Genomic DNA, 24,415 nt, shown 5'->3' with positions numbered 1-24,415 from the left:
GAAATCAAGTAGATAGTATGTTTCTATTTCTAGTTTTTTATACCCATTCGTTTTGCTAATTTCAATCCTTGTATACGATAATTCATAGTGGCTTAAAATAGGCTTATCTTAACTGAGTATCCCATCAGCCACGTTCTTTGGACATTTCTTAAAATCCCTCAAAAAGCAACATTTTTAGTTTGATTCTTGACATTTCTTAAAATTCATCAATATTCAATTTAAATTTTTCTGCACCGGGGTAGATTAAAGCTATTAGTTTGACTTATTGAAAATTCTGGCACGCAAATACTTGAACAATTTCCCTAGAAGAATCACTAATTTGTTTGCAATATAAGGTCAATAGGTAAATATTTGTTTCAATCAAAATTCGATTTCACTCTTTTCATATATGTCACACAATTAAAGATGTAAGTCTAGTATAGCGAAGAGTTGCTCGATATTATTTATAGTCAAGTCATTCAAGCAGTGATTGAAAATATTTAGATGTGTATCCGATAAAAAATTTCGACGAAACGATTAAGTGTTTCCTAGATGAAAGTCCTGGAAAAAAATTCTGTTGTATATATAGGGTTAAAATTATTTTTTAAAGTATATATAGTAGACATTTGGACCCCCCTTAGCTTTTTAGTGTATTTACTTCTTCATATTTTCCCCCAATAAGAGTCAGATGGAACACGCTATGCATCATAGAATTGATAATGGATTGAGCATGTTAATGACCAATTTCTCCTTATGTAAATATCAAATCTTGTATGATGTGAATACAATACACCACACAATCAACCGATCAATTCATTTTTATTTTTTTTAAATCCTTTATCTTTCAGTCACTATATTAGTCCAAATTTTCAACTGGAACACAAACATTACATTATTTATGTAAATTTTATATTAGAAATAAAACAATCCCATATATTAATTTTATAATATAGTTATTTTAGTAACGACAGGGTTTTATATTGCTAAGCAATTACTGAAATTACGAAATTGTCCTTTCACACCCATCCAAAAAAGATAAATTATTCTTTCTTATTATTGGAGCAACAACCAGATAATCCATAATTGTAAATTTCATACGTTGCCCACTTAACACTCCTTCATGTCGGTTCTCTCCTTCCTAAGTAGCAGTCAATATGTGACGTTGGAACAAAAATTTGTTTTATATCAAATGACACTAATTATTTATCATTAGACGTTAGGGTTATGGATAAGATTAAGACTTTAAAAGGTCTAGCATTCAAGCCCTAAATATGAAAAAGAAACTCAAATAGAAAACATTTTCTCTTTTAATAGACTTGCGTGATGTGAATCTAGAAAAAAATTCTAATAGGAAAAGCTTTTTCTTTTAATGAGCCTTCCATGACTTGAATCTGAATTAATCGAGATTTCAATCTGAGTATTAAATACCCGATGGAAAAAAAAAAGGCATACTAATTCACAATAGTTAAATGATAAATAAATGAAAACATACACTAGTTTAACTATACCAATTCACTATAGTTAACTTTTATTGTATTGTATTGTTGTACCCGTTATTATGTAGTGATGAAAAATGTCAATTTATGTAACTACCAATTTAGTATGATTGCGTCCTTATTTTTTTTCTCCTAGTTATTTAATAAATTTTTAATTTTTACCTACCCGTTTTATGATATCTCTATCTTATATTCTACTTTTTTAAAAATATTAGTACAAAATTATTAGATTATTGACGTGTAATAATGCAAAACCATTGTTATTATAATAACCATTTAAATTAGCAATTAATGACATTAATACATAGGAAAACATAAATAAATATATTTATTGATTGAATATAAATATTAGGTGCACCTAAATTTTTAATGTTGATATTGTAGTTAAGCTTTAATAGGAAACTTGGCCTTTTTACCAAGTGTTTCCTACATATTCTCTTCTCTTCCATATTTTACTTTGCTTCAATCAATCAATGGCAATGGCTTCTACAAAACTCTTGGTTGCTCTTTTCTTCTTCCTATGTCTTTTCTCTCCTCTTACTTCAGCTGAATCCACCAATTTTGAGTATTGCAGTAAGTTTTTTCCCTTCATTGGTTCTTTGACCTACTTTTTGTACAATATGCACCCCAAAATTTGCTTGATTAGTGGTTTTTCAATGCAGATTTTGTTGGATCTTTTTGTTTGATCGTATCTTGAATTAGTTAAATTAACTCTCCAAAAGCGAAAACTACCATATAAAATTGACACAAAGGGAGTAATATATTTATTTAAGAAAAAATACGCGATGTGACAAACACTTAGATTGTATTTATGACATACAACTATAGTTTAAAAAAATTACAAAGCGCAACTATATTTTGGGTCTTGTAGCCAACACATAATACACACGCGTAACTGTGTGCATTAATACGGTACGATACCCTTGATTTCAGCTAATCCGGTGTAATTGTATGCGTTGATATAGCTTATCCAAGTGCGATTATGCACTAATAATGACTCTAAACTACAGCTACTCTATGCACAATTATAGCTATGTTTTATAAATACGCAAACTGTAGCTAACATTTGTAATTACACTCTAAAATATAGCTATTTATGAAATTTTTTTCTTTTATTTATTCATTGGTATAAATATAAATATTGGGTGCACCTAAATTTTTATCCTAATATATTTGGAGATGGTCATTTAACTCTTTAAATAGGAGACTTGTTCTTACCTTGTAACTGTTTCCTATATATTCTCTTCCATCTTTAACGTTCCTTTTTCGACTTTGCTTGCTTCAATCAATAACAATGGCTTCTACAAAATTCTTGGTCACTCTTCTCTTCTCCCTTTGTATTCTATCTCCTTTTACTTCAGCTGAATCCACCAATTTCGAGTATTGCAGTAAGTTTTTTTTCCTTCACTGGTTCTTTGACTTACTTTTTTGTACCATATGTAACCCAAAATCTGATTGATTTTCGGGGTTTCACTGAATATTTTGTTGCATCCGTTTGTTTGATTGTCTTTTTGATCTGTTCTGTCAATGGTGTCTCAATAAAATTAGTGATTGTCCTTTCGATCTGTTTGACCTGTCTAACAGGGTCTTAATAAAATTAGTGGTTTAAGGCTAAATTTTAAATAGGACAAAGGTGCAAATATACCTTTAATTTTGCCATTTAAAGTAGATATATCCATGTATATATTACTATAAAATGGTGTAAATATATGTTATAAAATTGTGCAAGTACACTTCTTTTTGCTGATAGATCATTTAGGTTAGTTATTTAATTAAAAAAATATCACGTGATTTAAAAAAAGATCTATCCATTTTTTTTAAACGAATTAGATTCGGTCCACCAAAATTTAACACGTGGCTTTTGAATATATGCACCAGCAAAAAAATTAGTTTTGTCTTTTTTTGTTTTTTCCACTTTATTAATGGGAGGCTTGCCCTTTATCTTTTAGCTGTTTCCTATATGTTCTCCTCTTCCAAATCTTTATCAGTCCGTTTTTTCACTTTTGCTTCGATCAATAACAATGGCTTCTACAAAACTCATCGTCACTCTTCTCTTCTCCCTATGTCTTCACTTCAGCTGAGTCCACCAATTTTGAGTATTGCAGTAATTTTTTTGCTTTTTTTCTTTTCCTTCACTGGTCCTTTAAGGGGTCGTTTGGTTCAAAAACAAATTACTTAAAAAATAATATTTTAATTATATAAAAAAAAGTTAGTTTTTTAAAACTGCATTTTTAAAAAAAATCATATTTAAAAAAAAAATTATAAATCTGGATTTTTTAAAAAAAAGAAAAAAATAATTTTTGTAATTTTGTCCTATCAAAAAATTTATGTCGAAAATCATAAAAAAATCTACAATTTTTATGTAAAAGTTGAAGTTTATTAAAAAATAAAGATAAGAAATTACTAAATAATCATTTTTATCTTATTATTTTTTTATCGTTTTCCCCTTAGTTACCTTGTTTTATTTGACTAAATTTTGATTTTTTTTACAAAGATTTTACTGAATCCCTTTGTTTTATTGTCAATTTTCGATCTGTTTGGTCAACAATCAGTGACTCCTGAGTCAAGCCTTTCACCTAAGAATTCAAATATATAAAAGAAGTTAAGTGGATTTAATATTTACTATATATAAATAAAAAATAATTTTAAATTTATATATACATGTAGTTTCGGACATCATTGGTACTTTTCTGACAGCATTTTTAATAATTAATAAAATTAATGGTTTAAAGTCAAATTTTAAATATATACAACTGCACAAAAAAATTAGTTTTGTCTTTTTTTGTTTTTTCCACTTTATTAATGGGAGACTTGCTCTTTTTTCACTTTGCTTCAATCAATCAATAACAATGGCTTCTACAAAACTCTTGGTTGCTCTTCTCTTCTCTCTATCTCTTCTCTCTCCTTTCACTTCAGCTGAATCTACCAATTTTGAGTATTGCAGTAAGTTTTATTTTCTTTCATTGGTCCTTTGACTTACTTTTTTGTACAATTTGCAACCCAAAATTTGCTCTATTTTTGGGTTTTTAATGCAGATTTTGATGGATCTTTTGTTTGATTGTCTCTTCAATCTGTTTTGTTAAGGGCGTCTCAATAAAATTAGTATCTATTTGGTTAAAGGCGTCTCAGTTAAAGTTTAATATTAATTTGAAACCTTAAATATATACACATACATTTGGTCATAAATTTGACCAAGAATTTGCATATTTTTGTTTTTAATGCAGATTTTGATGGATCTTTTGTTTGATCTTTCATTGTTTTGACTTACTTTTTTGTACAATTTGGGTTTTTAATAAAGTTTGCTTTATTTTTGGGATTAATTTGAAACCTTAAATATGTACAATATCTATTTGGTTAAGGATGTTTCAATAAAATTAATGGGTTAAAGTTTAACATTAATTTGAAACCTTAAATAGGTACACATACATATTTGGGACCTTTGACTCTACAACATATGACCAAAAATTTGCTTGATTTTTGTGTTTTTAATACAGATTTTGTTGGATCTTTTTGTTTAATTGTCTCTTGAATCTGTTTGGTAGATACCCATTTTGGGTTCTTGAATTTTAGGGGTTTATAAAAAAAATTTTTTTTTTTTTTTTTTTTTTTTTTTTTTTAATCTCTTACTCACCCAATATATGTGGCACAGTTCGGATTCCAAGTGTTAAACTTTTCAATTTTGATCATGATTTTAAACATGAAATATTTAAATAAATAAAATTTACATATTTGAAACTACTTAAGAAGTATCACTATAGTTAACATATATATAAAAAAAAAAAAATCATGGTCAAAGAAAAACTTGTTTGACCTTGTTTTTATACAGTCTTGAAATTATCTCCTTTGAAAGTTTTTTTTTTTTTTTTTTTTTTTTTTTTTTTTTTTTACTTTTACATTCTTGATTGTCTGTTGAATCTGTTTGTAGATACCCATTTTGGGTTTTTGAAATTTAGGGAGTGTTTAATGCTATCTGATTTTTGGTGATTTGTTGTGTTTGTTTCTGTTTCAACTGACGATTGTTTTCTGATATTGTTTTTATACAGTCTTGAAATTATCTCCTTTGCTAAAGTTGGAAGCTTGTACAAGCACAAACTTAGTTTGATATAAATTCATTCACTTTTTGAAAATAAAATTTGTTAGATATTTACAGACTATACAAGATAAGCTATAAGTTGTACTTCACGAAGAAGGTGCTATAAGTGGTAATTTTTTTCATAATACTAAATGGTCACAGAAATCATTTTGTGCTACAAGTGGTAATTTGAAAAAGAGAAGATCATTTTTTAAATCTCGTAAAGCAAGAAGGACAGGGAAGGACTATATATATAATTAGTAGTACTCCTTATCAAAAAAAAAAAAAAAAAAAAAAAAAAAAAAAGAAAAAAAAAAAAGGGAGTATATAATAAGCAGTACTAGATTTTTAAAATAATATCTTTGTACTTGTAAGATAGTTTTTCTCCATTTTTCTCTCATTTTAGGTAGAATAGATCTTTGGGAAACATTGAGGAAACTTTAATAAATATAATTGTGATATGCTAGCTAGGAGAGGTGATTAGACAGGCATGACACAACTTCAGCTAACTGAGGACATGGCCTTAGATAGGAAGGTATGGAGGTCGAGGATTATGGTAGAAGGTTAATAGGTAGCTGAATGTTGTCCCACTTTGTGTAAGTGAGACAGGGGGCTAGCCTTCTCCTCTCCCTTTCTTCTTTTTAGTAATATTATTTAGTTGTCACGTAGTTTCTTATGCTTCAATGTGTATGACTATCTGTTGTTGCACTTGTCTTGTATCTTGCTATTTTGCTGTTTTATTTTTCTTACAATTCTGCGTTGGATACATTTCTTTTGAGCCGAGGGTCTATCTGAAACATCCTCTCTACCCCACAAAGCTAGGGGTCAGGTCTGCGTACATCCTACCCTCTCCAGACCCCACTTGTGAGATTACATTGGGTATAGTGTCTTTTTATTATAATATGCCAGCTGATGGAATTGTTTTTTGGTTTTGCAGATAAAAGGGCCAATTATGATGTGAAGGTCAGTGGAATAGATATAACACCCTATCCTGTTAGCGGAGGTAAAAAGACCACATTCAGTATTAGTGCAAACACAGGTAATGAACTACTTGCATATTCTCTCTCTTTGTTTTTTTCCTTTTCTCATATTCATGTATACTCAACAGGTTGATTTTAGTGAACTTTGATGGTTAAGTACTTAAGTTGATTAACTATTTTACTTGCTTCTATATAATTTGCCGGTTTTATTGGCTACTCTCAAATAATCTGTTAAATAATTGGATGTATGTCTTGCTTACATGCCTAGCTTGGTTGAGATTATTGGATTTTTATATCCTTAAAATTGGAAAAGGCAATAGAAGTAGTGAACACAATTTCATGTTATTGCTGGAGGAGAAATTACATCGAGTACACTTGTTGTCTATAGCCCTCAAGTCTTTGTATTTGTTCTCGCATTTTGAGTGATCAAAATGTTAGATGGTTTTTGACATAGCCTTGTGTCCTTCTTCACTTTTCTTTCCCTCCTTTTAAACCAATCACTTTACTAGTGGTTATACTTTATATTAACATGGAAATATTTACAATGATGTTAGAAACTTGGATTCTTACCCTTCATTTCTGTGTTATTTTTCATTCTCCTTATCCTTCATCTTCTGGAAAGTGTGGACGAACAAGGCCTAGGACAAAAAGCATATGGAGAAGTTCAACTATAGACCTTATAATTTTTCTAATATTGTTGACAGGATGTGTGTGTCTGTATTGATATGTGCATGTGCATTAAGATAGATATGTTAAACTTAGTGAATAATGTAACTTCTCTTCACTAAGTATTTTGCAAGAGACGTGATTTACCTATATAGACTCGTATAACCTAAGTAGCACGGACAAATAGGCTTGTGCTGCAAATCCCCAGCAAGATGAACTCTTTCCTTCTCTACGTGCTCAAGCTGGATTTAGTTCTTCTCAACCTTGTTGACCCATTAGCTGTTCCATTAGAGAAGCATATGAAATTCGTAAGCAAATGGCCTACTCGTGACCCACCTAAGCATGCGTTTATCACAGGTAGATGGGCATAACCTTTTTTAATTATTCAAGAAAGTTTTATTTGGGAAGGTGAACAGAGGTTCAGAAACATAATAGATAGAAAACCATGGGAAAACATGCAACCCACAGGTTATTACATGTAGGTTAGTAGGTCAGTTACACAGCTTTGACCAGTTTCAACTCAAGTAGTACTTGAAGCCCATAGATTTTTAGCCGATCAGTATCAACTAAAGTAGTACTGGAAGCCCATAGATTTTGACTCATAGAAGAAAGAGTACTTAGTGTTATTCGTCAAACAAAAAAAAGGAGTAGTACTTAGTGTTGGTACCTTGGAGTCATGTCCTTGTGTAAATCTAGTGAAACTATGCTGGGTGGGTACAGAAGGTAAAGGACAAAGCTCGAGGGAGATAGCAGAAACTGACTGCTAATTGGTATTATCCTTTTTGGTTTCAGCTTCTATATCTGATTTGAGAAAAAAAGTTACTGATCATCGTGTTACTTCATGCTGCCAGAAATATTCTTAATTATTTTCCTTACTTCCTAGGTATTTAGGAATCTCAGGAATGCAACCGATTGTTGCTGGATTAAAAAGGTTTTGTTGTAGTTTGACTGGGACTGGACTGATTTTTCTCGTACATGTGTTCTTAATTGAGAAAAATAAAAAATGCAGTTAGTGAAAGGATTATATTTTTCGTATTTATAAAAAGAAGTATGGACAATGATAGGTATCCAACATGAAAGTTATCAATTTGTTTCCATAAAACATGAAAGTAATCAATGTTAAGAGAGCTGCATGTAAAGAAACTTCAGTAGGTGCAGAAAAAACGAAAAAAAGAAAGAAAGGATGGAGAGGCTTCGATGGAGTTTCCGAAAGGATGGAGAGGCTTCGATGGAGTTTCTATTGATCAAGCAATCAACAACGACACGTGTTTTTAACCCAAAGGGAAAGCTGATCATACCACAGTAAATGTGATTTTCATTTGTTTTTTTAGTCTTATTAGCTTACCAGTCTTCAGAATGCAACTTCCTATTGCTATTATCTCACTAGTTTGTCAACCTAAGTGTTTGTTTCTCAGCTTTTTAGGACTCCTCTTATTCTATTTTTTAAATTTGCTGATTGAGAAGAATCAGTGATCACAGTTTGTTAAAGATTCAGCTTTTTTAAGTCTTTTTCTTGTAAATAGAACTAGATACCGCTCATCAAGTATCCAATCAAATTTAAGGTTCCTTTTCCTAAAGGTAACATTTTGGTTCGTTTGCAAGGGCTTTTAAGTTTTTTCCCCAAGAGCCTCTACATTTTCTAGATAAGCCGGATTAAAAGACTTCTCCTTAATTTTGCTCTAGCAAAGTAAGACTTTGAAGTTACTTGAAGTTAAACCCCTTCCTCGGATGTATCTGTGGGATTAGTTTGGAAAAGCTGCACTCTGTGTTATCAAGAGTTTATCCTCTTTTATGAAAGAGTTAATTGAGGGACGAATAAATAGATGCTTACATTCTCTTAACTGTCTAATTAGCATTATCATGTTGCTGAAGTTTCTTGGTGGTTGTAGTTTTCTCTTATCACCAATGATATATGCTTAGCAAGGACTAAACTCCAAAGCAATGGTATGCTTGTTTCTTGGTTGGATCTTCACACCCATGCATAGTATTGCCAGTTTTTTTTTTTTTTTTTTTTTTTTTTTTAAATGTGGAGTCCTTTTTTTTTGGGTTTAAATCAAAAAAAAAAAAATGTGGAGCAAGCAGTAAAACTCTCATGTTATGATGAGAAGTTTGATCCCATTTATATGTCATCAGCCTGATGTTTGGTGGTCAATTTTATGTCTAGCCTATGGTTTGTTCATCGTATCTAAGGATCTTGCTGAGGTATGGGCGGCATCGACCATTTATTAACTTTGAATGTTGTGCATGGACGCAAGCACTACGCTTAAGTTATCAATAAACATGTTGGGTTCACTTTCTCATGTTTATGAATATAATGGCTCTGCAATTCCTTTAAAAGTGGCTTTTGCTCTCATATGACCAGTGGCTCTGTCATATAGTCTATTAGTTTTTCTGCACCCTTTCTTGGACAGGGAAAAAAAAGTTCAAGAATATGGTAAAGAGTTATTTTACTTGAACAGTGAATTGTCCTTGCAGGTAAGAGTCTCACTGGAGGAAAGCTGGTGATTGATGTCAACTATTTGTTCTTTCATGTCCACCACGAGGCCATCGACCTTTGTAAAGAGACATCTTGCCCAGCTTCCGGTGATTTCGTGATTTCCCACTCACAAGAGTTGCCTGGATTTACTCCACCTGTGAGTCAACTTTCTGATTCAATTTTGATTCATCCATGTTATTATCCTTTGCTACTTCCATTCTGCATAAATTTTCTTAAAAGAGCATACCCGTCCCTCCATTTCTTGAGCTGTTTACTTCTTACAAGTCTTCAAACCCTAATCTTCTGTGCCTCTTTGGAAAGGAATGGGGTCTAGTTCTTGGATGTTCTGAAGCTATGGGCCTGGGGCTTGGGTCTAGGGGTAAGAGCGCAATGCATGATGTGTGAGTTAGGCTCATGTCACGGGTTCGAACCCTGCCACAAACAGAAGCTTGGTATTTAAGTGGAGAAGGGTAAAGGGGCAGGCCCATTATCCACCAAGTTTAAAACCGTGCGCTATGGCCCTCAGGGAGGAAAGTTGTCGCTGACCCCCTCCCCTTGTAGATTATCTTGTTTTTTGGTTCTGTTATCACCCTTCATCCTTTTTTCGGAGGAAGCGTACTATAAAATTAGACCACATCAAAGGCCAGTTCAATACATTTTTTTTTCATGATAAAAACATCCAGATATATCCACTGAAGATGCTTTTTCTGATTGCATCTACTTGATATTTTATTCGATGCTTCAGAACTTCAGATGCTGATTTTGGTGTTTCCGGTTTGAATTGGAAGAAAATCTTGTAATGCTGCCTTCAAGCATACTTAATGGTGTTTTTGTTTTGCCTTTTTTAAATTCAGGGATCATACACACTTACAATGAAGATGGTGGATGAAAAGAATAAGGAACTGTCATGCATAAGTTTTGGCTTCAGCATTGGGTTCATAGCTGAATCCCAGGCATTAGCAGCATCTAGCTAGGTGGTCCAAGGACTTAGTGACAAATAATGGTTTATCAATTATGTAATTAAAGTGTCTTAAAGGAGTTTCTGTTTCTGCTTAATGTATAATACTTGTATTATGTGGTCTATGGCATTTTCGTGTACTTCTTTATACGGTAATACCAGTGCCACTGGTTTTCTCAGAGATTCAAGAAAAATATGTTTCTTTGTCCTAGGGATAATGCTTATCCTTTGCTAATAAGCCAGTAGGGGGTGGTGTGTGTTGCATCCTTGAGATCGTGTAGCACTATTTAAGTCGGAAGGGGCTGGTATGTGTTGCATCTGGGGATGGATCATATGTAGTGGCACTCAATTTATCGAGTCACTCTTGCTTCTTGGCTCTGCCGAATGGTAGCTCAGATGGTCTATTGAGGGGTGGCTTATGCCTATCAGTTGAACTGCCAGACTCATCAAGGTGCAGGAATGGGACCTTTAGAGGGTGATTTGCTGAAATAGGATGATTTAATACCCGGTGTTTAACTTCTGTCGACGTTTAAGGAAGTTGTGTACAATGGCCTTGATATTATACTCCACGAAGAATGAAAAATCATGCTTCAAGTTATGACAGACCGGTCATAGTGTTAGTACAATTTTCATTCTTCACAGTTCTTGTTGGATTTGCAGATGCGTTTGTCCATTTTGAACAAAATCTTTAAACGGTGACAAAATTTAAGAAACAACGCGTAGTGTTATATCTGTGCAATTTTCCAACGTGTGTGCACAACATGTATTCATGGTGTTCCCCGAGTGCTACAATTGAAAATGCCAAAACATGGAAACCTGTTAATCTCTTGAGTCTTGAGAGAGCATCTATTCGTATTTGTAGTTGCAATAAGGTTTTCTTTTTCTACTAGAGATTGGTTTGGTCTTAAACCTATTTTAGTGAAACTTAAAATTTCTTTGTTTTTTCTTCTGGTTATTGACATAGCATTCTGAACTCGACGAATAATGGGCTCTTTTATCCTTTTCCACTTAAACGCCAGGCAAGGTTTGAATCTGTAATGTGTTTCTTCCTTATTCACATATCGTACGGTGTGCTCTTATCACTCCAAACCTTGGGCATCTAGATCTCATCCATTGGATGCTCCTTTGGAGAGGTGGTTGTTTAGTTTTGATACCAAAGCTTTTATCCCTTAATTTTCTCTCTGACAAGAGAAATAATATCCAAAGAAACTATTGACTGTGCTTTTAGTTAGCTTGTCAAATCAACATCATATAAGGGGCTTTGCTTTATGGCTTTTTGACTTGTTGAGAAAAGGTCATGCACAATAGCAAAAAGGTTTTTGAGTCACTATTGCTTTATATCCTCTAAACTTTCTTCTAATTGATAAAAAGAAGTTGCTTTGCACCCCTTGTGATTGTATTATTGCTAGAGGCACACCTTGTCCCCTATCCTAACTTGGCCCCATTGAAACCTTCTACTTTGTTGTTACCTCTCCATTTTCATACAAAGACGGAATTTAGAATTTTAATTTAATGAGTTCGATTTTTAAAGTTCTTTAATACTGAACTCGTTGTACTTCCAAAATTACGGGTTACAGATCTATTATTAATTTGTTGACATTTTCGTCGATTTTCACATATATATTATGCTCCAAGTCCAAAATACGGCTTTGAATGAAACTGTAGCGGAAGAATTAGATCTGCCCCTATTTTCATTGTGAGATTATCAAAATGCTACCAATGGCAAATTCAAGATTTGAATTTTATGAGTTCGAGTTTGGAATTCTATCACTACTTATTTGATTTACAGAGTTATAAACCACTTGTTTTTGCACATTTAGCAAATATGTTAACTCGTATATAGGGTTAAGACTTCCAAAGATAATGGGTTCAGATCAACCTAGTAGTTACACTCTACATCCACACCTGACTTGAACCAATCATAATCGTCCGCCTTAGCCGTTGATAGTGGGTTCAAATCAACCTAGTAGTTACATTCTACATCCACACCTGACTTGAACCAATCATAATCGTCCACCTTGGCCGTTGTACTTGGTAAAATTACATAATCGTCCACCTTGGCCGTTGTACTTGGTAAAATTACTTAGAATTCCTTCACATATAGATGTGAATTCAGGATTTTACCTGACTTGAACCAATCATAATCGTCCACCTTAGCCGTTGTACTTGGTAAAATTACATAATCGTCCACCTTAGCCGTTGTACTTGGTAAAATTACTTAGAAGTCCTTCACATATAGATGTGAATTCAGGATTTTACAGGTAATGAGTTCTTAGCACTGAACTTGTTGCATCTTTAAAATTATGGGTTGAGATCTATTTGTTAAAAGTTTAGTAGATTATCACATATTACACTTCACATAAAAATACTGGATTCGGATGAACCCGTAGCCAATGCTTAAACCAATCATAAAGGTCCACGTCACCCATTTGTACTCAGTGAAATTACTGAGAAGTCCTTCGCATATGGATGTGTGGTCAATTTAAATAAGCTTTTGAGCATGTTAAATTGGAACCAGCTCTAGAACATGTTCTTTTTTTATGGGTACGTTTTGCCAATTTGTTAGTTATCATCATTCAGAAGTTCAAAAGGCTACTAACAAATAGCCTTTTGTACATTGCTTTTTCAACCACAAGAAAAGAAAAATCAACTAAAGTCCCTATCTATCCCCCTTCTATCAATACCTTCAATCAATACCTTCAAAATTTGGTTGTAGACAAAAGTGTTGCCCAACTCTTTCTTTGTTGGACACTAGCATAGCTAAATCAGTCTACAAGTGAAACAAACAACAAGAAGGAAAACAAAGGAAAAGAAGAGATGAACAGCATCAAGGGAGGAATTCTAAGGAAAATCAATTCCTTTCCAACATTAGTTTTCCAAGTAAATCATCCAACCAAACACTTCCAAAGTCACCTAACAACAAATACACAACATGACAATGAAATGTTTTGTCAAAACATTATGTCCGATCTTGCAAATGATGTTCAAGACAAAATGAAAAACACTTCTACATGTGAATGTGAAACTCATCATTCTAGTACTACATCTATTACTCTTCAAGAATCAGACACCATGGAGGAAAACAAAGGCTTGGATGATTTTGAATACAAGTGCCCACCAGGAGGAAAAGACGTGGTCATTTTTTACACGACGAGCTTAAGGGGGATAAGAAAAACGTTCGAGGACTGCAACATGATCCGATTTCTCTTAGAAAGCTTTCGAGTTGTCTACTACGAGCGAGATGTATCCTTACACGTCGAGTATAGAGAGGAATTATGGCGGATTTTTGGTCGAAAAGTAGTCCCTCCAAGTTTGTTTATCAGAGGTAGGCACATTGGTGGAGCTGATGAAGTTGTTGGATTTCATGAACAAGGGATTTTAAAGAAACTCTTACATGGGATTCCTTTGATTTCTTCAAATTTTCCATGTAAAGGGTGTTGTGGGATTAGGTTTGTTTTGTGTTTGAGTTGCCATGGATGTTGCAAGATCATTGATCAAGAAGGGAAAGATACTAATGGATATCGAATTCGATGTCCAGAATGTAACGAAAATGGATTGATCAAGTGTCCTGTTTGTAGCTAATGTGGCCATGATCTTGTAAATATATTAGTCTTTATGTTGACTATATGTAAACTATGCTGTTTGTAGCTAATTTCTGGCCATGTTCTTGTAAATAAATTAATCTTTATGTTGAGTGTTGACTGTATGTAAACTATGCTGTTTGAAGCTAATTGACCATACTCTTGTAAATATATTAATCTTTGTGTTGACTATGTGTAAACTGTGTTTATGATTAACTTAGAATTATTGTGAGGGTTGTTAAGCATATTGATCATGTTCCTATTATCACTAAATTAATTTCATGGATTCCCCTGTTTATGGCTATCCCTTTTTGGTCAAGTGCCCCATCCTTAATATGTTACAGAATGACTTACCCTTTCCATGCGCTAAGCTGGGCAGAGCGCTTTATACCGATCATAGAGTCACATTCTTTAGGCTCTAGCTTAAAACTTTGAAACTATACCAAAGCATACTAAAGCGTGGAGAAAATCCACATTCCTTGGAAACGAAAGATCTCAAACCTGAGTATTATAATCTTTTAAGCCACCTAATGTAGGAAGCAGAAGTATGGTGAACTCGGCCAAGATATGGGACCTGAAGGTTCGATGCGCACAATCCTATCATATTCGAGTCTGAGTTTTTAAGGATGAATAATGAATATGCTTGGATTTGAAATTGTAAATTCAGCATTAGCTAATTTAAGTTTATATATTTCATGGGGAATTGTCCTATATTTATTCATTAATTTATTACTTTTTATAAAAGTGATGTTCGAGTCAACTTGCAGAACCTCAACGATTCTGAATATTCATACAACTTGTTTTTGCGCTGATTGTCCTTCATTTGGGATGGTCTTTAATTTTTGTCTTTCAAATTGGTGGTCTTCCTTCGGTTTGCCTCCACGAATAAATTTAACATTATCTTCCTAGTCCTGGCCATGGCTCGTGTGTAAACTAAATGAACTATGGATTCAAGCGGCCATTCAAGTCCAGTGGACACTATAAGGAAATATACCCAATCCAAAATATATGAGCTTAATGGGCTTAATAACGCTTTGTCTGTTGCAAAATGAATAGCTTAATACAACAAGGGAAATTTGCAGGATTGTCCTTCGCTGGGGTGGTCTTTAATTTTTGTCCCTCAAAATGGTGGTCTTTAACTTTTATACTTAAGGCAGAATTTCGCTTTGCATGGGAAGATTTGCAAAAAAAATTCCTTGCGTTTTTTTTTTTTTTTTTACTGAGTTGGGGTTCGAAGCCACAATGTCGAGGTATCAGGGAAAGGACAAAACTTAAAGACCGCCAATTTGAAGGGAAAAAATTAAAGACCACCCCAAATGAAGGGCAATCTGCGCAAAAAAAAAAAAAAGATACAACAAAAACATACACAGAAAAATCTCATAAGTGGGAGTTGAGAGGTAGACGTAAACTTTATCCACTATCTCGAGAGATAGAGGTATATTACGATGACGTTAATTCAATTGAGCTTATAAAAAGACAAAACCGTATAGCTAATGTGAGAACAATTCTTGTCAAAACCTTTGCCACGTAAGTATGTCAGAATAGAATTGGCACAATAGCAACATACATATTATGACAATTGACCTTAAGGGAGACTAGTTTTTAGACCTGTTTCTAATATTTAGTCACTGTTTAAGATATAATTAATAAATAACTATTTTTAACACGAAAATAAGATTGGATGAAATATTCCTATCTAAAACAAGGAAAAACGTCAACGTCATATATTGGAGTTCGAAATTTCTATAAATAAAACTCCAGCACATCTTGGCACAAGGGGCGGAGCCAGCCTTAGCGAACCAAACAATTTTCGTCCTAAATCCATATATTTGTATTAAAAGTTTTTGTCAAATATGTATAAATTATTGATGAACCCGCATAGCAATTTTAAAGAATTAGGCATATCTTCGAATCTTAATCCTTTCGAACTATACAGAAAACCAAACACGAAGTTTTGATTTGAATTGCTATAGTTCAGACTCCAGTATTTCTTATGCCAGAGTATTCTTTGCATGCACCAAACCAAAAACCAAAACAGTCCTTTTCAATCACTTTAAATACAATACCTTACCTTTCTTTTTCTGATTTTCTCAATCTAAAATGACCCAGTCCAAGTGCATTGGCATATTTCCCAAAGTTAGGTAGTATATTCTAATAGGACTCTAATGATGGGAATATTTCAGAGAAGCTCATTTGCCAATGAATTTGCTCAACTTGTAGTGATCATTATTCATTAATACACTTTAGGGAATCAATAGGAAAACCATTCTTTCTTGGAACTTTGCTATCAAATTCTTCTGAGACTTTCCATAGTGCCAGTAACATTTTCTACATTAGCAAAACATAAGAAAACTTGGGTCATAAGTGCAAAATTCATTTTCCCTCCTTCATAATCATGGAACTATGGAGCAACGATGATGTTATATTGTGTGATTTATAGATCATAAGTTCGAGCCGTAGAATCAACTATTGATGCTTGCGTAAGGGTAGGCTGCCTATATTAAACCCACTTAGGATGCTACCCTTCTCTATAGAAATAAAAATTATTAAAAAAATTCGTGGATGGTTACTCAACTTTTACTTTATTGCACCAAAGTACTAAACTATTTCTTGTTACGAAAAAGCTCACTCGGCTTTATCTAATAAGTATCAAGAGATTCAATAACCTATTATTTGTAACAAAAGAATTACTCAAATTTTTTCTAAATCTCATATTTTAGGGAAGTCACTAAAAGGGAAAGAATAATATATTTTCTATGATACTCAACCAGAATTCAGTGGCTTTTTCGTTACAAAAGTAATTTATGTGAGTGAATGAATAGGTGGTTTTGTGTGTGGGTGGGTTGTTGGTTGGTTGGGGGGGGGGGGTGGCTAGGAGGTTGAGATTTATCATTTAAAAGTTGAACACGGAAGAAAAAATATCTTCATGTGCTCAAGGAACAAATTTGGAAGAAAGGATCACAACTTTACAGCTAAAAAAGTAACATGGAAAATCACATGTATTGAGCATCATTGCAAAACTACAAACTGAAACACAAACTTTTTTTCTGATTCTGACCTAGCCAAACAAAATACCAGTCAATATCCAATCCAGTGACAAAATGCAGAAAGTTCTCATTAAATCCACTGCACATTGAATAACTTACTATGAACTTTAAAAAAGTCTGATGCACAGTTTATTCCACGTTCACGTAGGGTCTCAAGGATCAAGGGATAGAGGATGTCAAAACCTGCAAACATCAATGCATGGCTGATTAATCAAACGATTCGCAAGATCCAAGAACAGATTGGACCGCAACAGGATGTGATGTAAGCAGCCTATTTTGTCACAATCGGTGGCTGATTCGACAGCATGAACGGTTGTAGGTTCCAAGAAAGGACCGAGCCCCAAGGGATGTGATGTAAATAACCTACTCAGATGCAACATCAGTGGCTGATTTTTACAACTCGAACGTGTGATCTATAGATCACACAAATGCAATTTTACCGTTGCTCCATTTCAACCTACTATGCAATCTAGTCTAGAAAGAAAAACGTCTTTTTCCATACAACATAAATCAGATAACCAACTTTAGAACCTTCTATTTAACTTTCTTAACACCTAGGAAACTAAAAGTGAAGTCACAAATCGTTTTCAGAAATAAGGGCTGCAATTAATGTTTACCAAGTATGTTCAGAACATTTATATAGAATATAACCAAGGCATGCAGTGATAGTACAAAGCTCAGAAGTTAAAAACCATCTACTATTATAATTCCAAGACAGAAGGTTGATATACAAACTTTTGCTTCCATAGAAGCTTAACACTATCTTTACTCTAATGCAACACAAAGACATGGCAAGGGAAAAAACAAAGATCCTCTTAAACCACTTGAAAGAGATAACATGGGCTTGCATGCTTCTTAAAGCACCATTCATCCCTGTTGCTAACAGAACGAAAACTAGTTAGAAACTACTCACTTCTTAAATTTACAGTTAAAAGACTTTACACCGAGATCTCAGTCATTGCAACTGCAGGCGATTCTTGTGCAGCCGTCGCCATCTCTATTGCTGGAGTTATGGGTGCTTCTTGTTGTAAATGGGTGAAGTGGAGTTCAATCTGAAGCCGGTGATGAAGAGGGGTTGACGTTATCAAACCTTTCTTGATATCTGCCTGCAGTTCCCTTATCGGTATGGCAGCCAAAAAACTCTTGATGTAGTCTTTGCAAGACTCTTTGCCTTGACAGATAATTTCTTCTGCGGTCCCGACCTTCAACTGTTCATCCGATTCGTTCACTGTTTCACTGCTTAGAGGAGCATCGCTAAGCATTGGTTCAACTATCGTAGAAATACTTTGATGATCGGCAGCAGGTTTTTCTTCGGTCGAATTTGTAGTAGGGCCGGGCTGTTTATAGATGGTTGTATCCTTGTCGAACTTCAGTATATAAGCTTGATTGCATCCCTCGTAGAGTCTCTCGCCTAAGGTGTCGATAATGTAGTAAGCTTCCGCTTCAACCTTCAGGACGAAAAAATGGTCGTTCCAACTCACAATATAGATTTGTGGTTCACCGACAGAAGGGCTAATTTCATCCCAAATATTGTCGAACGACATAGCACCATGCAGAAAATCGAATCCTCCCTCATCCATCCCTTCATCGGGGTGGAAAAATCCGACAAAGGACTTCCCTGGCACAACGGATATCGAGCGAATTTTGGCTTGAAGGACCGTCTCCAGATCAAAGTGCTTGTCAGGGAACCGTTCCCTGTATGTTTCGTTTTCACAAAGTTTCCTCCACTCTAATGAACCTTCTCTAATTAAGCTATCGAACTGCGACTTAATGGGCATGAGATCGCGGTTGTTCTGCAACCAATCAGCAAGCACGGCCACGAGGGCTGTGCACGCACTTTCTCCAGCAGCTCGCTCACTTCGCTGGTCAATGGAAGCAAAGAATACCTGAGTTTTAAGCTTCATGTGTCCATCCCGACTTACTATCTCTCTCTGTTCCCAAGCGCCGACAGCAAAATTGTCCTCACCAAACTCAGATACTGAAGATCGATTGGCGGTCGAGTCTTCCTCCACCTTGTGCCACTGCTAGTCAATATCAAATTTACTTGTAAGAAAATTATAACAGGGCCTAAACATAGCAGATTTATGAGATAAATTCGAGACAGTGTCAAGCACCAATATGGGCTCATTCTATGTTGCCCGGACTCTTCAAAATCCCAGCCGCACCCCTGAAGACACAACATGGGTGACGGTGTGGGATCCATACTGGATTTGATCAACTTATCTTGGGTAATTTGGCCTCATTCTATGACCGAGAAGTATAGATTGATAGGGTATTTGGTTTGATTTTTCGGTTCATGTATTTTTTAATTTTTTTTGATGACATGGGAACCCGCAGCCGCTACCCTTCGGGTGAGCACAGGGTAAACCAGCTCCTGTGTAATAGCTCGCAAACCACACAGGAGAGATAACCCGCACTAGGCAAGCCCCGTGCGACGACGAGCTCGACCCGGGCAAATCTCCCCGCCGTCGGCGGTGGGGTTTGAACCGAGACCTCCATTATATGAGAATGTTTTTCTCTTATGCAAGATAAGAATAGAATATTGGTATTCGTAAAGAATGAAGTTTTATTAGTTTTAGTTCAATAACTTTTAACTAATTGAAATATATACTTTTTATGTCGTAATATACATTTATTGGCATCAATAACTCCGAATACTAAAATTTATGTGATGAGGAATCCGACCTTTAGATCAGCAACCGGATCGAATACTCGCACCCGAGTCCAAGCAACATACGGCTCATTAGATGTATAAGGTGAGAAAATTGCTGCCTAAGTTATACGTTCTAAATTCTAACTACTCTCATTTGAGTCAACATACTAGAAATGGAAATGTGGTTTGCGCTGACCAGACATACTAAATTTGGGCTTTGGATAACTAGTACAGACAAAATTACGAAGTGGAACGTCTGTTAAAAGAGAGGCTTATAGATCTTACCCCAAATGACAGAGATTCATCAGAACTGAGCTGCCGACGATCAAAGTCAATATCATCTCCACCTTCTTCCCCATTATCCTTCTTCAACAGTGGTTCCCCCTTGGATTTAGGGGATCTAAAGCTCAGCTTCCTCTTCCTCCAAGGCAGGATACTTCGCTTTGAATTCTGCAAAACTACAAGATCAGAAGCACAGTTGATCTGCTCATCCGTTTGCGAGCAGCCCACATCTGATCTGCGGTTGCTAAAATAAACCCAATCCTCACCACCCTCACCGTTGACCCTTGTACTAGAATGAAAAGAAGAAACTCCTGCACAATTCGCGTAAGCCAATGGACCATAATTAAATGACTTCCTAACATTGGAGTCGGAATCTGACTCTCCTTCATACTCATCATTGGACTCGGAATCAAAAGGATAAGTGTATTCCCCATCTTCACTCCTCGCAGAGCATCTCTCTTCACTACCCTCTTCTTCTCGACAAGCTTTCTTTGCTCTCCGAGTTGACACATACTCCGTAAATATTTTAACCTTTCTGAGGCCAGCTTTGAGTGCAGAAAGCTCATCCTTTTCTACTGGCAGAGTTTCTCCGGACTGTGTTGGAGATTGAACGGGAGCTAGCGGCCTCTGAACCAACTCTGCTGACTCTTGGGCAGCTCTTAGTTCGGACAAGCTAAGCGATATCTGTATGACATTTAGAGATCAAGTCAAGTAAGAATAAGGGATAATTACATTTTTGGACCGCTCAAAAGAATAATAGTCAGCAAATGAATAGGTTTTAAATAAATATACATATAATATACAATAATCGATGTACAGGTTTTGTATATCTTGACTAGCGCCCATAATTAATTTCGGTTGACAGGCCAAAAATGAAAAAACCCCTAAAAATAACAACTCTTCGACGAGGGTAGTAGTAAGAATAACATGTTATGAAGAAATTAACTCGGGAAATAAAAGGAACATACACAAAGTGTGGGCCGAGTCTCAGAAGCAACCCCTGGAACTACCAAAGGAATGTTTAGTTTAAATTCTTTCTCCTCTATCTTGGCGGCGAATTCAGCGACGTTTAAGACAGCTGTACCAACGACAGGTGCCTTATTCTTCGAATTTATACCCTGGACCAGAAAAAAGAATCAGTCTCCATGAACAAATAACTAAAGCAAAAGATGGTTATGCCAGCTATAAGAATCTAAACAGTCAAAATAGCATCTACATCCTTAATGACCAAACATAAAATTTGGTGGAAACCATAAATCAGTTCAAATATAAAAAAATCGAGATACGTATGTAGATTTAAAAGAATTTGAGTATCCGACCATCCCCTTTACGGCAAAGTGTAGATTAGGTCAAGATCTGCATAAACCCTTAGTACGATGATAATGTAGCTGATATAGAATGTTATATTATTCAACAACGTCCCGCATGTGTAACCCAATTATGGGGTTCACAGGTGTTATTCAGCACTGATTTAGAAGACAGTTTTTTAAAGTTGGCTATGACGTAATGTGAATGAATCTGAGCACCGCCCCTTCTTTTTTCTTGTTTTTTCTCTCTCTAAATAATGTACTTATCCGATGTGGAACATCATATAATTCGATATAAATAAACATGACTACTGCTTAGTGTCTAATATTGGTACCATAGTACCACTTATAAGCAGCAAACGATCCAGAAGAAACAAAATAAGTCATCTATCTTCTTCTTAGTTCAATCTCCAAAATCTCAGTTTCATAAATGGATTAGTATTTAAGTCTGCAAGTCTTTTCTAGAGCACAATAGGAGGGAGATGTAAACGACAAAACGAACCTCACTCCAGACGAAAACGTCTCTTTAGGTCTTCTTTAACCATTAAAGAGAAGACAAGCCATGTATTAGACTACATATCTCGTTTCCCGTCTTCCAACATAACCTTACTATCACGTTTAAAGCAAGGCAAAGAGGTAGGTATTTTACTAGTGAAAAAGGGCAACCGACGGACGCAAGGCGACAAAAATCCATCCAATGAATCACTAAGATAATCGAAAGGAAGAGGAAATTTTAGCTTAAGCAATGGACGCAACACGACAAACATCCATAGCATTCGCTGCCTAATTGGAAACAACAGCATAAATCTCAATATGCGTCGGCTTCGTAACGACAAATTCCATTAAAATTTTCCTTGACTTCCCCGTTTCCATCCCAGACCACGTAAGCACAACTACCAGAATCTTTCTTTCGACAGCAAACAAACACATTACCACTCGGCTTGATTCAAACTTCAAATGGATTGAAGAATAAGACTTTTCCCCAAAAACTATCAAGATATCAGATGGTAGAGCGTTCAAAGCTATTTTTAAAAAAAGTAGCTGTAGGCACAATTTTCTACAAACAACCAGCACAAAATGAATGATTAGAAAATATAACAACATTCATTTCTACAGATTATCATCAGTCCATCTAAAATCAAATCACCAATACAGAAAAACAAATTGAGAAAATTTTACAACATATCCACACAAAATAACGCAAGAAACGACAATGAACACTCATTTTCACTAGATCATACATTATCCTCTTCTCCTTTGACTAAATAAAAAACCCCTAAAAACATTTCCAAACATAACTTCAACCAGTCATAATTAAAACATAAAGAGAAAACACAAAAGATGCTACTCCATAAAAGATCTAAGTAATACAAGGCAAGACACTAAACATGAAACTGAATAAAAAAAGTGAAAACTTCTAAGAACTAAAGATAAACTGAGAATCTCACATTCAATACAGAAACACAAAATTGAGATAATTTTCCAACATATCCACACAAAATATGGCAAGAAATGATAATGAAGACTCATTTTCACTAGATCACATCATTTTCCTCTTTTCCTTTGACTAAATATAAAACATTCCAAACATAACTTCAACCAGTCATAGTTAAAACATAAAAAGATACTACTCACATAAAAGATCTAATCAATATAAGGCAAGACATTAAATATTAAAAACTGAATAAAAAAAGGAAAAAATTCTCACATTCAACACAGTGAAGGCAATTTCCCAAGGATGAAACACATTGTCTTTATAACCAGACAAATTACACAAACTCTGAAACTCTTCATCCCACTCAACAAAAACAACACCATTTGGTCCATTTTTAACACTTTCCTCTTTAGTACAGTTTCTCTTAACTGTTTTTCTAAAAGAACTCAAAGCTAGTTTTGGGGGTCCTTTCCACCTTATCTCCACTGTAACACCACCACCACTAGATGACACATCATTCACCACCAAATTTTCAAGTTTGCCTACAAAAATCTTAACATCAAATTTCTTTGAAATAAGTGGTGGCCATGGTCGCCATTTCATCATTTTTACCACCATTTCTCACACAAAAATGACAAAAAATTTAAATTTTTTTGACACCCTTTTTCAAGATTTGTGAGTACTACATGGGTTTTTTTTTTTTAGGGAAAATGGGTTGTTTTTATGAGGAAATTAATGGTTTTTTCAAGCAAAAATGGCAAAAAAATAGATTTTTTTGACACCCTTTTTCAAGATCAGTGAGTACTACATGGGTTTTTAATTTTTAGGGATATGGTTTTGTTTTTTAGAGGAAAAGATTGGTTTTTTCAAGCAAAAAATGGATTTTTTTTGACACCCTTTTTCAAGATCCATGAGTACTACATAGGTTTAGATTTAGAGAGGAAAAAATTGAATTTTTTTTTCAAGTTCTCTTGATGATTTTCCAAGAAAACACAGCTAGTATATAGAGAGAGAAGAATATGCCGTTAAAGTTTTCTAGGTACCTTGAGAAGTATACAAATATATTGTGTTTGTATAGTATTTGTTTGTTTATATATAACACATGTATATTGAGAGAGAGAGAGAGCAAATGCTACGGCAGTTTAAGCCGAGGTTTTCAAGTGTGTGATGTGTGTTTTGGGTACTTGTGAGGAAACTTCTTTTTTTTTTTTTTTTTTTTCTATTTTTTATTTGGTGTTCAATATCAGTTTTGAGTTTTTTTATTTTTTATCTGGTGTTCGATATCAGCATTAAAGTCTGACTATATCCGAATTTGTACCGTGTAGGGCCCTTTCGGGGTAAGCGCTTCCTGCCAACGATTTTTTCATATGCAAGGCTTAAAGCAGGCGCCACAGTTAAGGAAAAAACATTTTGCGCCATTCTTTGATACTAATTTTGAGTTTAATTAATTTAATATGTGTTGAAACTTTTCATATATTTTATT

The 24,415-nt window shown here is 34.5% G+C and overlaps 3 protein-coding genes across 5 annotated transcripts; 2 read left to right on the top strand and 1 right to left on the bottom strand.

Annotated features, from left to right (window-relative positions):
• The first annotated feature begins 1,933 nt into the window (after positions 1-1,933).
• On the top strand, positions 1,934-10,838 carry LOC132032796 (uncharacterized). Of its 3 annotated transcripts, XM_059422525.1 has the most exons (5): positions 2,699-2,723; positions 4,297-4,418; positions 6,485-6,586; positions 9,669-9,826; positions 10,524-10,838. In XM_059422525.1, exons 2-5 carry the CDS (start codon positions 4,325-4,327, stop codon positions 10,641-10,643), a joined length of 474 nt encoding a protein of 157 aa, XP_059278508.1. In that variant the 5' UTR covers positions 2,699-2,723; positions 4,297-4,324; the 3' UTR covers positions 10,644-10,838. The 3 variants fall into 3 exon arrangements, with proteins under 3 accessions (XP_059278507.1, XP_059278508.1, XP_059278510.1); XM_059422524.1 differs by lacking the exons at positions 2,699-2,723; positions 4,297-4,418 and adding an exon at positions 1,934-2,048; XM_059422527.1 differs by lacking the exons at positions 2,699-2,723; positions 4,297-4,418 and adding an exon at positions 2,741-2,863.
• Positions 10,839-13,142: 2,304 nt separating this feature from the next.
• LOC132035189 (uncharacterized protein At5g39865-like) lies at positions 13,143-14,395 on the top strand. The gene has a single exon (XM_059425477.1). It carries the CDS (start codon positions 13,445-13,447, stop codon positions 14,207-14,209), a length of 765 nt encoding a protein of 254 aa, XP_059281460.1. The 5' UTR covers positions 13,143-13,444; the 3' UTR covers positions 14,210-14,395.
• Positions 14,396-17,935: 3,540 nt separating this feature from the next.
• LOC132032795 (uncharacterized) lies at positions 17,936-23,962 on the bottom strand. Its single transcript, XM_059422523.1, has 4 exons — positions 23,206-23,962; positions 21,159-21,308; positions 20,194-20,874; positions 17,936-19,276 (listed from the first exon to the last, which is right to left on the bottom strand). The coding sequence occupies exons 1-4, from the start codon at positions 23,548-23,550 to the stop codon at positions 18,194-18,196; spliced, it is 2,259 nt and encodes a 752-aa protein (XP_059278506.1). The 5' UTR covers positions 23,551-23,962; the 3' UTR covers positions 17,936-18,193.
• Positions 23,963-24,415: the final 453 nt, after the last annotated feature.

This window comes from Lycium ferocissimum, chromosome 10 (genome assembly GCF_029784015.1).
Source record: "Lycium ferocissimum isolate CSIRO_LF1 chromosome 10, AGI_CSIRO_Lferr_CH_V1, whole genome shotgun sequence".
In the NCBI taxonomy this organism is placed as follows: domain Eukaryota; kingdom Viridiplantae; phylum Streptophyta; class Magnoliopsida; order Solanales; family Solanaceae; genus Lycium; species Lycium ferocissimum.
The sequence above is the reverse complement of the archived record's forward strand: the minus strand, read 5'-3'. Positions and strand labels throughout refer to the sequence as shown.

Excerpts from the sequence above, each read along its gene's own strand:
- LOC132032795 (XM_059422523.1), bottom strand. The coding sequence starts at position 23,550 with ATGGTGGTAAAAATGATGAAATGGCGACCATGGCCACCACTTATTTCA. Across the intron at positions 21,309-23,205 it reads TTGCCTTCACTGTGTTGAAT|GGTATAAATTCGAAGAATAA; the intron begins GTGAGAATTTTT and ends TTTCTGGTCCAG. Across the intron at positions 19,277-20,193 it reads ATGAATCTCTGTCATTTGGG|TGGCACAAGGTGGAGGAAGA; the intron begins GTAAGATCTATA and ends ATTGACTAGCAG.
- LOC132035189 (XM_059425477.1), top strand. The coding sequence starts at position 13,445 with ATGAACAGCATCAAGGGAGGAATTCTAAGGAAAATCAATTCCTTTCCA.
- LOC132032796 (XM_059422524.1), top strand. The coding sequence starts at position 1,949 with ATGGCAATGGCTTCTACAAAACTCTTGGTTGCTCTTTTCTTCTTCCTA. Across the intron at positions 6,587-9,668 it reads CAGTATTAGTGCAAACACAG|GTAAGAGTCTCACTGGAGGA; the intron begins GTAATGAACTAC and ends TTGTCCTTGCAG. Across the intron at positions 9,827-10,523 it reads TGCCTGGATTTACTCCACCT|GGATCATACACACTTACAAT; the intron begins GTGAGTCAACTT and ends TTTTAAATTCAG.